The following is a 16,167-nucleotide window of genomic DNA, read 5'->3' as shown; positions in this document are numbered from 1 at the left end:
ACAAGTGGAACGAGATTCTTTTATTCAATTTACTTTTCCACAGATGAGACCAAAGGGTATTTTTTTTTAGGTATGGGGGGAATGGGAGAGGAAGAGGTGGGAGGGGAGGGGAGTAGGTGGGAGGAAAGAGGGGAGAGGTGATGATGGGAGCAATAGGAGAGGAGGAGGTGGGAGAGGAGTGGAGATGAGGGGAGGGGGAATGGGAGAGATGGGGTGTTAAGGGGAAGAGGTGGGAGAGGAAAGAAAGAGGCGGGGGGGGAGAGGAGGCGGGGGGGAGGAGAGGAGGCGGGGGGGAGGAGAGGAGGCGGGGGGGAGGAGAGGAGGCGGGGGGGAGGAGAGGAGGCGGGGGGGAGGAGAGGAGGCGGGAGGGAAGGAAAAGGGAGGAGAGGGAAGGAAAAGGGAGGAGAGGGAAGGAAAAGGGAGGAGAGGGAAGGAAAAGGGAGGAGGAGGAGGAGGGAGGAGAGGGAAGGAAAGGGGAGGAGGAGGAGGGAGGAGAGGGAAGGAAAGGGGAGGAGGAGGAGGGAGGAGAGGGAAGGAAAGGGGAGGAGGAAAAAGGAGGAGAGGAGGCGGGAGGTAAGGGGGCGGGGAGGGGGCGGAGAGGGTAGGGAAAGGGGCGGGGAGGGGAGGGAAGGGAAGAGAAGGGGAAAGCGGGGGGGAGGGGGGAAAGCGGGGGGGAGGGGGGAAAGCGGGGGGGAGGGGGGAAGCGGGGGGGAGGGGGAAAGCGGGGGGGAGGGGGAAAGCGGGGGGAGGGGGAAAGCGGGGGGGAGGGGGAAAGCGGGGGGGAGGGGGAAAGCGGGGGGGAGGGGGAAAGCGGGGGGGAGGGGGAAAGCGGGGGGGAGGGGGAAAGCGGGGGGGACGGGGAAAGCGGGGGGGACGGGGAAAGCATGGGGAGGGGGAAAGCGGGGGGGAGGGGGGAAAGCGGGGGGGAGGGGGGAAAGCGGGGGGGAGGGGGGAAAGCGGGGGGGAGGGGGGAAAGCGGGGGGGAGGGGGGAAAGCGGGGGGGAGGGGGGAAGCGGGGGGGAGGGGGAAAGCGGGGGGGAGGGGGAAAGCGGGGGGGAGGGGGAAAGCGGGGGGGAGGGGGAAAGCGGGGGGAGGGGGAAAGCGGGGGGGAGGGGGCGAGGGGAGGGGGGAGGGGAGAGGGGGCGGGGGCGGGGCTGCAGGAACAAAATCATCAGCCAAAACATTGAATCAGAACCTTCTGAAAATGTATTACCTGATTGGCTCGTTCCAGGTCTGTCATGATCATTTCAATTTCATCTGCTCTGTAACAGATTCAAGAAAAGCATGTAAATGGAAATCCTATAATCAGTGCCTGTGCAATAAAAAATCCTTGCTGAGGTAGATTTTTTCGTATGGAAATATCCTGAATATAACATGCAAGGAAACCTTTCATCCAGATGTTTTGTTGTTATATACCAAATATAAACACGCTTTAGCATCTTTGTCCATGTCATTCAGCTGTACTTAGATGCCCAAATTAAAGTTGCAATTGCATACCAAGGTGGTTTCAGCCATTCTCCAATACTTGACAGTTTTTCCCAAAGGTTATGTTTGCAAAGTTCTCTTCTTCATTATATTGATAAAGAAGATCTTTTGAGGTCAGCAGCAGTGCAGTTCTAGCAGCAGCCAGTATGGATTATGTACTACAAGCTAGAAGTTAACTTTAGAGACTGAAAAGTACATTACATAAGGGAGGACCCATGAACTAAACATAGCATTACACAAGAGAGGTAACAAAAAAAAAGTGCATCACAGGAGACCTCAGTGCAAGAAAAACACTGCTTATGTACGACTTCTTCTAGTTCTGACTGTTTAAATCCAACAGTAGCAGCTAGTTAGGAAACTATGGTCAAAGCAAGGATCACCTTAACCTGAGCTTGGTCAAACTGAAAATGAAAACATAGAAATCAATAGCCCTGTATAGCTGGCCAGATGACTGTTTACATATTGGGTTATCTTATGACTGATCTGCATTCAAATAGTTTGGCAACTAAATTCTCAAGTTTTGAGATGCAAGCCCACCACATTGGTTTGATAAGCAGTCATAAAAACATAATTTCAGTCGGCACAAGTTGAAACGGCAATGAAACTCTGTATACACGTCGTGGGTATTCACAGAAAGCACACACGAGGCTTCAAATGATAACATCACATTATCTCATTTCTTTGGCACGAGTCAAATCATACTTCATATAGATATTTGATGGCATAAAATTCAAGAATCAGCTCTCAGATTAAGATTGATGTTTATTATCTACTATAATTCTGAACTTTCTGACACAACTGAACATGTTAGACAAGTGCACGTTTCATCCTGATTGACAGATAAAGCATCTTCAACCTCTTCACATATTCAGCCCCAGCTAGATTCCTTTAAGTCAACATTTCCCAATGCATATGGCCAATCAACAGAGCATATCGCCTAGTCCTTCACCAATATCACTGTGAGGCAGCAATATTAGAGTTAATGCAAAATTATACAATCCCACATTCACACAGGTGTAATTTGAAGCTTTTTTCGAGGTGTTAAATGTTTTGTGAATAATCCTGGTCAGCGCCACAAATTATGGTTTGTCTGTTTTTAGTTTCTATGCTGCCCTGGCGTTACACGCTGGCAAAGTAAATCCATGTGAATTTGGTGTGGTTGAAAACTCCTAAAATCCGTTCTGAGTTGGCAGCTGCGTTGTATTCTTCTGCCGACCATCCTATACAACAAAATATTTCTCACAGTATCCTGTACTTGCTGCCTTCTTATTTCAAAGGTTCCCACTATAATCAGATTTTTTTCCCCATTTGGTAACTGTTACAACAGTGCTTTCCTGAAATGGACTCAGACTGATCCGCAGCCACTTCACCTTTTATATCCCACATTTCTAGTTGAGTGATGAACTAGGCCAAACATTACCACTTAATACATATTGTAAACAATTTTACAACACCAAGTTATAGTCCAGCAATTTTATTTTAAATTCACAAGCTTTCGGAGGCTTCCTCCTTCGTCAGGTAAATGGAACATTTACCTGACGAAGGAGGAAGCCTCCGAAAGCTTGTGAATTTAAAATAAAATTGCTGGACTATAACTTGGTGTTGTAAAATTGTTTACAATTGTCAACCCCAGTCCATCACCGGCATCTCCACATCATGACTTAATACATAGGAATATTATTTTGTAGCGTGAAAACTACAGCATACAACTTAAAATGTGTAGACTTTGTATAACTTTAGTAACAAATGCCCCCCAAAAAATTCAATGGCATTGCCTTATTTCTGAAAGTGACGGATCAGTTAATGATTGGAAATAACCATCCCAGTTAACTCTAAGAGGATCAGGACGGATAAGTTGGTAATGGACAACCAAACTGGGCCAGTTTGTAATTCTCCACATAATAGTTATGTGTAAAATTACCAATGTAATCTCTCCTATCAACACTGCAGGAATGTATAATTGAGGATTATTTTAAAGCAGCACACTGAAGAAATATGTCAGATATCCTCTATATTCTTTTACAAATGGCATTCAATTTCACCAATCTATTTCACCATCATCCCAACTCACAGAAGTGAAAGAACCCCAAAGATATGGCTCGTTTTTAGTATTTTTTGAACAAAAAAATGTTAAACCTGAGTGTTCACATTTCTGAACATAATCCTTTTGGACCGTGAAAAATATTTTATAGTTAAAGAAAACTTTTCACGTTGTTGACTTTTACAATTGCTTGTAATACAGAGAACCGAAGCTGCCTCAGTCATGGCCACAGCAGTGGATCTTCAACAAGAGAAGTTAATAGTCATTCACACTGATTTTTTTTACCAAACAGGATATTCAGCAACATATAAATAGTGATGTCTTGAGGAGTGTACATATTACAGAGAGGGAGATGCTGGAAGTCTTAACGCGCATCAAGGTAGATAAATCTCCGGGACCTGATGAAATGTATCCCAGGACGTTATGGGAGGTTAGGGAGGAAATTGCGGGTCCCCTAGCAGAGATATTTGAATCATCGACAGCTACAGGTGAGGTGCCTGAAGATTGGAGGGTAGCAAATGTTGTGCCTTTGTTTAAGAAGAGCGGCAGGGAAAAGCCTGGGAACTACAGACCGGTGAGCCTGACATCTGTAGTGGGTAAGTTGTTAGAGGGTATTCTGAGAGACAGGATCTACAGGCATTTGGAGAGGCAGGGACTGATTAGGAACAGTCAGCATGGTTTTGTGAGAGGAAAATCATGTCTCACGAATTTGATTGAGTTTTTTGAAGGGGTAACCAAGAAGATAGATGAGGGCTGTGCAGTAGACGTGGTCTACATGGACTTTAGCAAAGCCTTTGACAAGGTACCGCATGGTAGGTTGTTACATAAGGTTAAATCTCACGGGATCCAAGGTGAGGTAGCCAATTGGATACAAAACTGGATTGACGACAGAAGACAGAGGGTGATTGTAGAGGGTTGTTTTTCAAACTGGAGGCCTGTGACCAGCGATGTGCCTCAGGGATCGGTGCTGGGTCCGCTGTTATTTGTTATTTATATTAATGATTTGGATGAGAATTTAGGAGGCATGGTTAGTAAGTTTGCAGATGACACCAAGATTGGTGGCATTGTGGACAGTGAAGAAGGTTATCTAGGATTGCAACGGGATCTTGATAAATTGGGCCAGTGGGTCGATGAATGGCAGATGGAGTTTAATTTAGATAAATGTGAGGTGATGCATTTTGGTAGATCGAATCGGGCCAGGACCTACTCCGTTGATGGTAGGGCATTGGGGAGAGTTATAGAACAAAGAGATCTGGGAGTACAGGTTCATAGCTCCTTGAAAGTGAAGTCACAGGTGGATAGGGTGGTGAAGAAGGCATTCGGCATGCTTGGTTTCATTGGTCAGAACATTGAATACAGGAGTTGGGATGTCTTGTTGAAGTTGTACAAGACATTAGTAAGGCCACACTTGGAATACTGTGTACAGTTCTGGTCACCCTATTATAGAAAGGATATTATTAAACTAGAAAGAGTGCAGAAAAGATTTACTAGGATGCTACCGGGATTTGATGGTTTGACTTATAGGGAGAGGTTAGATAGACTGGGACTTTTTTCCCTGGAGAGTAGGAGGTTAAGGGGTGATCTTATACAAGTCTATAAAATAATGAGGGGCATAGATAAGGTCGATAGTCAAAATCTTTTCCCAAAGGTAGGGGAGTCTATAACGAAGGGACATAGATTTAAGGTGAGAGGGGAGAGATACAAAAGGGTCCAGAGGGGCAATTTTTTCACTCAAAGGGTGGTGAGTGTCTGGAACGAGCTGCCAGAGGCAGTAGTAGAGGCGGGTACAATTTTGTCTTTTAAAAAGCATTTGGACAGTTACATGGGTAAGATGGGTATAGAGGGATATGGGCCAAGTGCAGGCAATTGGGACTAGCTTAGTGGTATAAACTGGGCGACATGGACATGTTGGGCCGAAGGGCCTGTTTCCATGTTGTAAACTTCTATGATTCTATGATATTCGATTATCAGTCCCCATTTTCACCTCATTTAATTCACCAAGATCTGCTCTTTCCTCACCGTGCAAGCTACATTCAAACACACGCAGTGGAACTTTCCAGCATCCTTGCAGTCAGACACGCACATCTGACAGACAATTTATCAACTGGAAAGTATTTCTCCTAAATTGATCAAAAAAATTAAACCTTTACCGTTAACTGCCAATATATAATGGCTGAATCTATGCATTACAAATAAACCTGCATCTAATACAAAAATAATTTCTATTAAAAAAATAAGATTCAATGTTTGTTCTATAGAAAATCAACAGAGATGCTGGCCTGTGTAGCCTCCTGTGTTGTAAACACAAGGACCATTTCTCACATAAGTATTGTTGCAAAATAACACATTATAGCAGTTATTTTGGAGTTTATACCATTAAAAATAAATAAATAAAGCATGCAAACACTTTAAGTAAAAGGTCTCTGCACTGTGAATACAAAAGTCAATGTCCCTCCATCATCACTGGATCAATATCCCAAAATTCCTTACTTAACACCATCGTGGGAGCACCATCAACACAACGACTGCAGCAGTTCAGGGAGAAGGTCTCCCATCACCCTCTCAGAGCAATTAGAGATGGCCTTGCCAATGACGCCCACATCCCAAGAACAAATAAAAAAAACTTCATGTTCCTTCTCAAAATACTTCAAAATAAGCAAGAATTTCTTCAAGCTAATAAATTAAACTAGAATTTCAGTTAAATATGGAAACTGAAACCAAGATTTGTATCACTGTCATATCTCAAACATTCAGCTCACACACCTCAATCCAAAACCCCTCAGTATCTGATGTTACCACTTTATTATCTGTCAACCCTGCAGCTGGACATTCTGAAATCTGATCATGAGATAAGACACAGGGTTCAATTAAGCTATTTCCTAGGAATTGTTTAATATTTTGAGTGCTTTTAAGCTTTTACATCAGTCAGGAATCAGTAAACTTGTAACTTGTATTTGTTATAGATACCATGTAACAAGCGTAGTATTACAATAGGAAAGTCAAATCAATTTTATAAAAATGACCTAAATAAAAATCAACCACAGCACATGTGGCAAGGCAAAACCACAAATGTGGCAGTGATCTGCAACATGGTTTTTTAACGCCGTTTCAAAATTTGACCATACAATTTAGCAATGTGCTGTGCTCTGTTTCTCTGGAAGAGCACCGCGGGAGCTAATATAAATCAAAGTAGTGATAAGGCCACGGTTAATTGTGTGCAGTTGGTTTTACTGCAGGTGTCTCAAAAAATTCTGTTAATTAACATAACAACAGGAGGGAGGTGGTGTTCAAGTGTTACGCGACAAAACATGAAAGGCACATGGTTTGGGTGGAATTGCGAACGTTGGTAGCTGCACACACTGGTTATTTCTTTTCCCTTGGGGCAGCTGGATATTACAGTCTGCAATTTCCTCACCAATAACAGATCCCAGCTAGAGCTCAGTGCACCACACTCAGGAAGCAGTGTGTGCATTTAAAGACCACAGCAAAACGGGAAAACGTAGAGCTTTGGATGGGGGCGCAGAGCCAGTGGGGAAGGCCAGTGTGGGAAATGCAGCAGGTCAGGCACTGGCAGCCAAAGGAAAGACAAACTTTTAGAGCACAGCAACAGACGGTGAACAGGCTGAACCCAAGGCAGGAAACGAATCCAGACAATACCATTATCTTTTATTTATCTAATGAATCCTACACTGCCATTTTTTTGTAATTGCAGATAAATGAAATAGATCAATGGACTCACCATAGATCATAGAAACATAGAAAGTTACCGCACAGAAGGAGGCCATTCGGCTCATCGTGTCCGTGCCGGCCAAAAAAGAGCTATCCAGCTTAATCCCACTTTCCAACACTTGGTCCGTAGCCCTGGAGGTTACACCAATCCAAGTGCATATCCAAGTACTTTTTAAATGAGTTGAGGGTTTCTGCATCAGGCGATGAGTTCCAGACCCCCACCACCCACTCAGTGAAAAAATTTCTCCTCCGCTCCCCTCTAATCCTTCTACCAATTACTTTAAATCTATGCCCCTGGTCACTGACCCCTCTGCTAAGGGAGATAGGTCCTCCCTATCCACTCTATCTAGTCCCGTCTTAACTTTATATACCTCGATTAAATCTCCAGTCAGCCTCCTTCATCCAAAGAAAACCGTCCCAGCCTATCCAATCTTTTCTCATAGCTAAAATTCTCCAGCCCTGGCAACATCCTCGTAAATCTCCTCTGTACCCTCTATAGTGCAATCACATCTTTCCTGTAATGCGGTGACCAGAATTGTACACAGTACTCAAGCCTAACCAATCTTTTAAACAGTTCGAGCACAACCTCCCTGCTCTTATATTCTGTGCCTCGGCTAATCAAGGAAAGTATCCCGTACGCCTTTTTAACCACCTTATCTACCTGTCCTGCAACATTCAGGGATCTGTGGACATGCACTCCAAGGTCCCTCTGTTCCTCTAAACCTCTCTGTATCCTCCCATTTATTGTGTACTCCCTTGCCTTGTTTGCCCTCCCCAAATGCATACCTCACACTTCTCTGGATTGAATTCCATTTGCCACCTTTCTGCCCACCTGACCAATCCATCGATATCTTCCTGCAGTCTACAGCTTTCCTCCTCTCTATCAATCACACGGCCAATTTTTGTATCACCTGCAAACTTGTTGCTCAAACCCCCCACATTCAAATCCAAATCATTAACATATACCACAAAAAGCAAGGGATACAATACTGAGCCTTGTGGAACCCCACTGGAAACAGCCTTCCAGTCGCAAAAACACCCGGCGACCATTACCCTTTGCTTCCTGCCACTGAGCCAATTTTGGATCCAATTTGCCACTTTCCCTTCGATTCCATGGGCTTTTAATTTTTTGACCAGTCTGCCATGTGGGATCTTGTCAAAGGCCTTGCTAAAATCCATTACATCAAATGTGTTACCCTCATTGACCCTCTTTGTCACCTGCTCAAAAAATTCAATCAAGTTAGTTAGACATGACCTTCCCTTAACAAATCCACACTGACTGTCCTTGATTAACCAGTGCCTTTCTAAATGACGATTTATGCTGTCCCTCAGAATTCATTCCAATAATTTGCCCACCACCAAGGTTGGACCTACTGGCCTATAATTACTCGGTCTATCTTTCTCCTTTTTTAAACAACGGTACAACGTTAGCAGTCCTCCAATCCTCCGGCACCACGCCTGTAGCTAAGGAGGATTGGAAAATGATGATCAGAGCCTCCGCTGTTTCCTTCCGTGCTTCTCTTAACAGCCTGGGATACATTTCATTCGGGCCTGGAGATTTTTCTACTTTCAAAGATGCTAAACCCCTTAATACTTCCTCTCCCACTATGTTTATCCCATCCAATATTTCACACTCCTCCTCCTCAACTACAATCTCTGCATCGTCCCCCTCTTTTGTGAAGACAGATGCAAAGTATTCATTAAGAACCATACCAACATCTTCCGCCTCCACACAAAGGTTACCTTTTTGGTCTCTAATTGGCTACTCTTTCCTTAGTTATCCTCTTGCTCTTTATGTATTTAGAAAATATTTTTGGGTTTACCTTAATTTTACTTGCCGGTATTTTCTCATGCCCTCTCTTTGCTTTCCTAATTTCCTTTTTGATTTCACCCCTGCACTTTCTATAGTCCTCTAAGCTTTCTGCAGTATTGAGCTCTTGCTGTCTGACATAACCTTCCCTTTTTTGCCTTATCTTACCCTGTATGCTCCTTGTCATCCAGGGGGCTCTAGATTTGGGAGTCCCGCCCTTTTTCTTTGTGGGAACATGTTTACTCTGCACCCCTTGAATCTCCCCCTTGAATGCCTCCCACTGCTCTAATTGAGTTACCTTCAAGTAGCTGTTTCCAGTCTATTTTTGCTAAATCACTTCTCAGCTTAGTAAAATTGGCCTTTCCCCAATTTAGAACTTTTAGTCCTGTTCTTTCTTTGTCCTTTTCCATAATTTTGCTAAATCTAACTGAATTATAATCACTACCACCAAAATGCTCTCCCACTGATACTCCTTCCACCAGCCCAGCTTCATTCCCTAAAACTAAATCCAGAACTGCCCCCACTGTTGTTCGGCTTGCAACGTACTGGCTAAAAAAGTTCTCCTGAATGCAATTTAAGAATTCTGCGCCCTCTATACCTTTTGCACTGATTGTATCCCAGTTAATATTAGGGTAGTTGAAATCCCCTACTACATTACTAGATTATGATACCATGACTACATCAGTGTTAAATTTTGTCACATTCTGCACATATAGCGCCAAATCACCAAAAATGCTGGTAACATATTTTGATTCTGCACTGGTCCGGTCCGCTTATTATTAGATTTTTTTAATATTCATTCACGGGATGTGGGCGTCGATGGCAACGCCAGCATTTATTGCCCTTGAGAAGGTGGTGATGAGCCACCTTCTTGAACCTCTGCAGTCCGTGTGGTGAAAGTACTCCCACAGTGCTGTTAGGTAGGGAGCTCCAGGATTTTAACCCAGCAATAATGAAGGAACGGCGATATATTTCCAAGTCGGGGTAGTGTGTGACTTGGAGGGGAACGTGCAGATGGTGTTGTTCCCATGCGCCTGCTGCCCTTGTCCTTCTAGGTGGTAACGGTCGCGCGAATTGCTGCAGTGCATCCTGTGGACGGTACACACTGCAGCCACAGTGCGCTGGTGGTGGAGGGAGTGAATGATTAAGTTGGTGGATGGAGTGCCAGTCAAGCGGGCTGCTTTGTCCTGGATGATGTCAAGCTTCTTGTTGGAGTTGCACTCATCCAGGCAAGTGGAAAGTATTCTATCACACTCCCGACTTGTGCCTTGTAAATGGTGGAAAGGCTTAGGGGAGTCAGAAGATGAGTCAATCGCCACAGAATGCCGAGCCTCTGACCTGCTCTTGTAGTCACAGTATTTATGTGGCTGGTCCAGTTAAGTTTCTGGTCAATGGTGACTCCAAGGATGTTGATCTATAGGCTCTGGAACAGTTCCTACAGATTGGAGGGTGGCAAATGTAACCCCACTATTTAAAAAAGGAGGGAGAGAAAAAACAGGGAATTACAGATCAGTTAGCCTAACATCAGTAGTGGGGAAAATGCTAGAGTCTATTATAAAAGATGTGATAACAGAACACTTGGAAGGCATTAACGGGATTGGACAAAGTCAGCATGGGTTTATGAAAGGGAAATCATGCTTAACAAATCTACTGGAGTTTTTTGAGGATGTAACTAGTAGAATAGATAGGGGAGAACCAGTGGATGTGGAGTATTTGGATTTTCAGAAGGCTTTTGATAAGGTCCCACACAAGAGGTTAGTGTGCAAAATTAAAGCACATGGGATTGAAGGGAATATACTGGCATGGATTGAGAATTGGTTGACAGACAGGAAACAGAGAGTAGGAATAAATGGGTCTTTTTCCGGGTGGCAGGTAGTGACTAGTGGGGTACCGCAGGGATCAGTGCTTGGGCCCCAGCTATTCACAATATATATCAATGATTTGGATGAGGGAACTAAATGTAATATTTCCAAGTTTGCAGACGACACAAAGCTGGGGTGGAATGTGAGCTGTGAGGAGGATGCAAAGAGGCTCCAATGTGATTTGGACAAGTTGGGTGAGTGGGCAAGAACATGGCAGATGCAGTATAATGTGGATAAATGTGAGGTTATCCACTTTGGTTGTAAAAACAGAAAGGCAGATTATTATCTGAATGGTGGTAGATTGGGAAAAGGGGAGTTTGTCGAAACTTAATATTACTTATTCTATACAATGCAGTAACACCCAAACAAAAGTAGGACAAGAGAGAATTTATTATTTTACTTGTACAAGTGGAAGAGCACCTCAAGACAATGGTTGAGGATACATCTTCGCTGAGTTCAAGAAACAGCTCACGTTTATACAGCTCAGTAACAACGCCCACCTGTCACAGAATATGGGCGTACACGTACATTCTTTATTGGCTCAGGTAGTTGGTCAATCAAGTAGTGAGCCTGCCCCCCCGAACGTCCATAGCCCTTTATTACTTTGGCACGTAGGCCTGAGCATTCCCATCCTCCCCACATTTCTGTCCTGGTTATCAGTAGGGCTGAAGTCAGTCTCAAGGCCACATGGCCTTTCAAGAAACTGTATTCTCATTATATTTTTGTAGTCAGCAATACCCTTATCTGCTAGGGGGGCCAGACGGTACTAAGCACCTGCTCAGCTAACTTAATTATCAACATACCAAGGCTTAAACGTAATTTCACAATTGTGCTTCTCTGTGTGCTGTAGCTAACCTTTTATGTGGGTTAATAAAGAGTTAATATGGTCAAGTATCCCTTCATGCATTTCCACATTCGTGGGTTAGGTGTATTAGAGAGTGTTAATATGGTCAAGTATCCCTTTATGCATTTCCACAAGTTGCAATGAGACCTGGGTGTCCTTGTACACCAGTCGCTGAAAGCGAGCATTCAGGTGCAGCAAGCATTTAGGAAAGCGAATGGTATATTGGCCTTCATTGCAAGAAGATTTGAGTACAGGAGCAGGGATATCTTACTGCAGTTATACAGGGCCTTGGTGAGATCACATTTGGAGTATGTGTGCAGTTTTGGTCTCCTTATCTGAGGAAGGATATCCTTGCCATGGAGAAAGTGCAACGAAGGTTTACCAGACTGATTCCTGGGATGGCAGGACTGACATATGAGGAGAGATTGGGTCGACTAGGCCTATATTCACTAGAGTTTAGAAGAATGAGAGGTGATCTCATCGAAACGTATAAAATTCTAACAGACTAGATGCAGGGAAGATGTGCCCGATGGCTGGGGAGTCCAGAACCAGGGGTCACAGTCTCAGGATACGGGGTATGCCGTTTAGAACCGAGATGAGGAGAAATTTCTTCACTCAGAGGTGGTGAACCTGAGGAATTCTCTACCACAGAAGGCAGTGGAGGCCAAGTCATTAGATATATTCAAGAAGGATATAGATCAAGGGATATGGGGAAAAAGCGGGAACAGGGTACTGAGTTAGACTATCAGCCATGATCATTTTGAATGGCGGAGCAGGCCCAAAAGGCCGAATGGCCGACTCTTGTTCCTATTTTCTATGTTGATGGTAGGGGATTTGGCACTTGTCTGGCGCGAATGTTACTTGCCACTTATCAGCCCAAGCCTGGATGTTGTCCAGGTCTTGCTGCATGCGGACACGAACTGCTTCATTATCTGAGGGGTTGCGAATGGAAATGAACACTGTGCAATCAGCAGCGAACATCCCCACATCTGACCTTATGATGGAGGGAAGGTCATTGATGAAGCAGCTGAAGATGGTTGGGCCTAGGACACTGCCCTGGAGAACTCCTGCAGCAATGTCTGGGGGCTGAGATGATTGGCCTCCAACAACCACTACCATCTTCCTTTGTGCTAGGTATGACTCCAGCCACTGGAGAGTTTTCCCCCGATTACCATTAACTTCAATTTTACTAGGGCTCCTTGATGCTGCACTCAGTCAAATGCTGCCTTGATGTCAATGGCAGTCACTCTCACTTCACCTCTGGAATTCAGCTCTTTTGTCCATGTTTGGACCAAGGCTGTAATGAGGTCTGGAGCCGAGTGTTCCTGGCGGAACCCAAACTGAGCATCAGTGAGCAGGTTATTACTAGAAGCCAATTATTTCACAGGATTGGATCTCTTCAGTCAGGTCTGAAAACCGAAATGTTAAGCCAAAAGAAACTTAATTTTCAGTAGTTCAAATAACCTGTTGAAGTTAGCAAAAGTTCTTTAATATGAAGCTCAGGTCGACATTGATTGTCAAACCAACCAGCATCAATCATACTGATTCTTATGACCCCATGGGCGCTAAATTGGGCCATGCAGCGCCTGTTGTTTCGGCGCAACATGGCCTCTCCAACATCCAAGATGGCGTCTTGGATGCTCGCGCACATTTCCAGCTTGATGTGAGCCGAGTACCTTCTTGGTATAGAAGTTAGCACATGCACAAATACCGAATGCCGGAATCATGTAAAGTAGGGAGAAAATGGGTACAATCAGTGTGCAACGCTAATTTAAAGTGATAGACACCATTTTGGGAATTAACGCTCAACTCAACACACAGTCTTAACCCCGACCATCTGAACATGTCTTAGAGTGCCTGGAGGACCCCCACCAGTGCTATTTAAAGGGACCATGCAGGATTTACAGGTTAGTGGCTGGATTATTGCGTCTGGCTACCGAGACATTTGAAACTGTTTTTGGAGGTCTCCAAGACTTGAATACTAGGACGGGGACATAGTCTAACATTTAGAGCCAGGACGTGCAGGAGTGAAGTTAGGAAACGCTTCTACACGCAAAAAGCAGAAGTTTGGAACGCTCTTCTGCAAATGGCAGTTGATGCTAGCTCAATTGTGAATTCTAAATCAGAGATTGATAGATTTCTGTGAACGAAGGGTATTAAGGCAGGTATATGGAGTTAGGCCACAGGTCCACCATGATCTCATTGAATGGTGGAACAGGCTCAAGTGGCTAAATGCCACTGCCACTTGCTGCCTCCTGATATGCGCCACCTTCTCCTGCAAGAAAGCAGGATGTGTGTCTGGGTGATGTGCCTGTCATGGTTGAATAGCTGCCGTGTGTGTGTGGCCTGTGAGTTGTGGGTGGGCAGCTTGCTACAGTGGTATTGTGTAAGGGTGAGAGGAAGCATCTGATTGGAAGAGTTGAGTACAGATGGAAAGAGTTTGTTCGTATGTGGGTGATGGGGGGCGTAGTGAATGGAGCAGTGGATGCGGCTAGTTGTGTAGTTGGTAGGAGACGCCAACTGACAGTTGACCTCACTGACCATGACCATTCATGTCGAAGCAATGAACTTCTTCCTGCTGTTCATGATGCTGTGCGCCTGGCATTGACTTTGTTCCCCTGCCTCCCGGGTATATGTCTGCAGGGCCTCTTGGCCCTCCCCTCGCGGATATAGGATGTCCCTCCATCTGTCCACCTCTTGCACCAAGGCCTCTAGTGCATCAGCAGAGAATGTTGGTGCAAGCACTCTCACTGTCCTGGTACCAACTCAGATCGGCAGATTGGTGAAGTCCAGCACGCAGATTGGAGGATGTGGGATTTAGTAGTGCGCAACCTTTATTCAATGTTTTAAAATAACTCATCAATTTGTAAACATAGGGACGGGAGCTACATGTGCGAAGTCTGATCTCCGTGCAGACAGCAGACTGTTATTTTCAGCAAATAACAGGTACCAGCTACCTTGAAGAGATTTTAAAGGGACAACCTGCCTTTAAGAGATTGGGGCTCCCCCTGCTGTTGGAAGGTGCAAATTGTATTGAATCTTCATGTCAGTGCAGATTCGGAACGCTGCTTGAAGTTAAGTCCTCAGGCCTCATAAAAGTCTTGTCCTGTCTACACAGGGGCCATCAGGCGCGGGGTAATAGTGGATCACGCTAATCCTGCCCAATAATAGGCCTGATCCAATTTTTCCTCCCATGTTCCTGCTTAACTGATTTTAACCATGTTGTGAGCCTAAGTGGCGTCCATAGTTTGGGGTGAAACAAATGGGTAGATCATTTGTACCATTCACAAAACGCAGTGAAATTTAATGTGGAAGTGTGCGAATGATGGATATGGAGTTGTGCTAGTTGAAAAATATTCAGAACATTTGGTTTATGTTCTTCACTAATTTCACAACCACCAGTTGAACTCAAGAATTCGTGTCTTTAAAGAAAGCGACATTGGGCAGTATTCATCGGCTAAATGGGCCTTAGAGTTAGAGACCAAATGTAGGAAGATAGCTTCTTTTACTGACAGACCAGAAAAAAATATAATTCTCAGTAATAATGTTCTTTTAAATTCAAGCACAGGCACCAGCATTGCAGTACAAATTTCCTATAAACTCCGTCCTTAATTTCATATTAATGCTGTCCACACAGTGTTACGGCACTACCTACACTGTTCACAATCTCAGCATTCTATGCGACCCCAAGCTGAGCTTCCAAACCCATGTCCTCTCCATCACAAAGATCGCTTATATCCATCTCCGTAACGTCACCCGCCTCTGACCCTGCCTCAGACCATTTGCCACTGAAACCCTCATCCATGCTTTTGTCACCTCCACACTCGATTATTCTGATGGTCTCCTGGCCAGCCTCCTGTTCTCCGTCCTCTGTAAACTTCAGCTCATTCAAAGCTCGGCCAGGACACCAGGGAGAACTCCCTTGCTCTTCTTCGAAATAGTGACATGGGATCTTTTATGTTCACCTCAGTTTAACGTCTCATCCAAAGGACGGCACCTCTGGCAGTGCAGCACTTCCTCAGTACTGCATTAGAGTGTCAGCCTAGATTTTGTGCTCAAACCTCTGGACTAGGACTTGAACCTACAACCTTCTGGCTCAGAGGTGAGAGTTCTACCCACTGAGCCAGGGCAGTGAAGAAGTTCTTAGGAAATTAAGAATAAAACATTTCAGATGGATTTAGTCCATTCTTTATAATGTGTGATTCCAAGAACAGCAGGTGCATGGGAACGCTATCACCTCCAGGTTCCCCCCCAAGTTACACACCATGCTGACTTGGATTTACATTGTCTTTCCTTCATTGTCGCTGGGTCAAAATCCCTACACAACAGCACTGTGGGAGTACCTTCATCACACGGACTGCAGTGGTTCAAGAACAAGGCCCTCACCACGACTTCA

The 16,167-nt window shown here is 44.7% G+C and overlaps 1 protein-coding gene across 2 annotated transcripts in view; it reads right to left on the bottom strand.

Moving 5' to 3' along the window:
• Positions 1-16,167, bottom strand: part of LOC137344772 (protein CASP-like) — a 501,289-nt gene that overhangs the window by 162,801 nt on the left and 322,321 nt on the right. For both annotated transcript variants that reach the window (XM_068007907.1, XM_068007906.1), the window contains exon 9: positions 1,214-1,262. In XM_068007907.1, the coding sequence (XP_067864008.1) occupies positions 1,214-1,262 (49 nt within the window). The remainder of the gene's footprint in view (positions 1-1,213; positions 1,263-16,167) is intronic.

The sequence above is a fragment of the Heptranchias perlo genome, chromosome 28 (genome assembly GCF_035084215.1).
Source record: "Heptranchias perlo isolate sHepPer1 chromosome 28, sHepPer1.hap1, whole genome shotgun sequence".
Taxonomy (NCBI): Eukaryota; Metazoa; Chordata; class Chondrichthyes; order Hexanchiformes; family Hexanchidae; genus Heptranchias; species Heptranchias perlo.
This window is presented reverse-complemented; position numbering and strand designations above follow the sequence as displayed.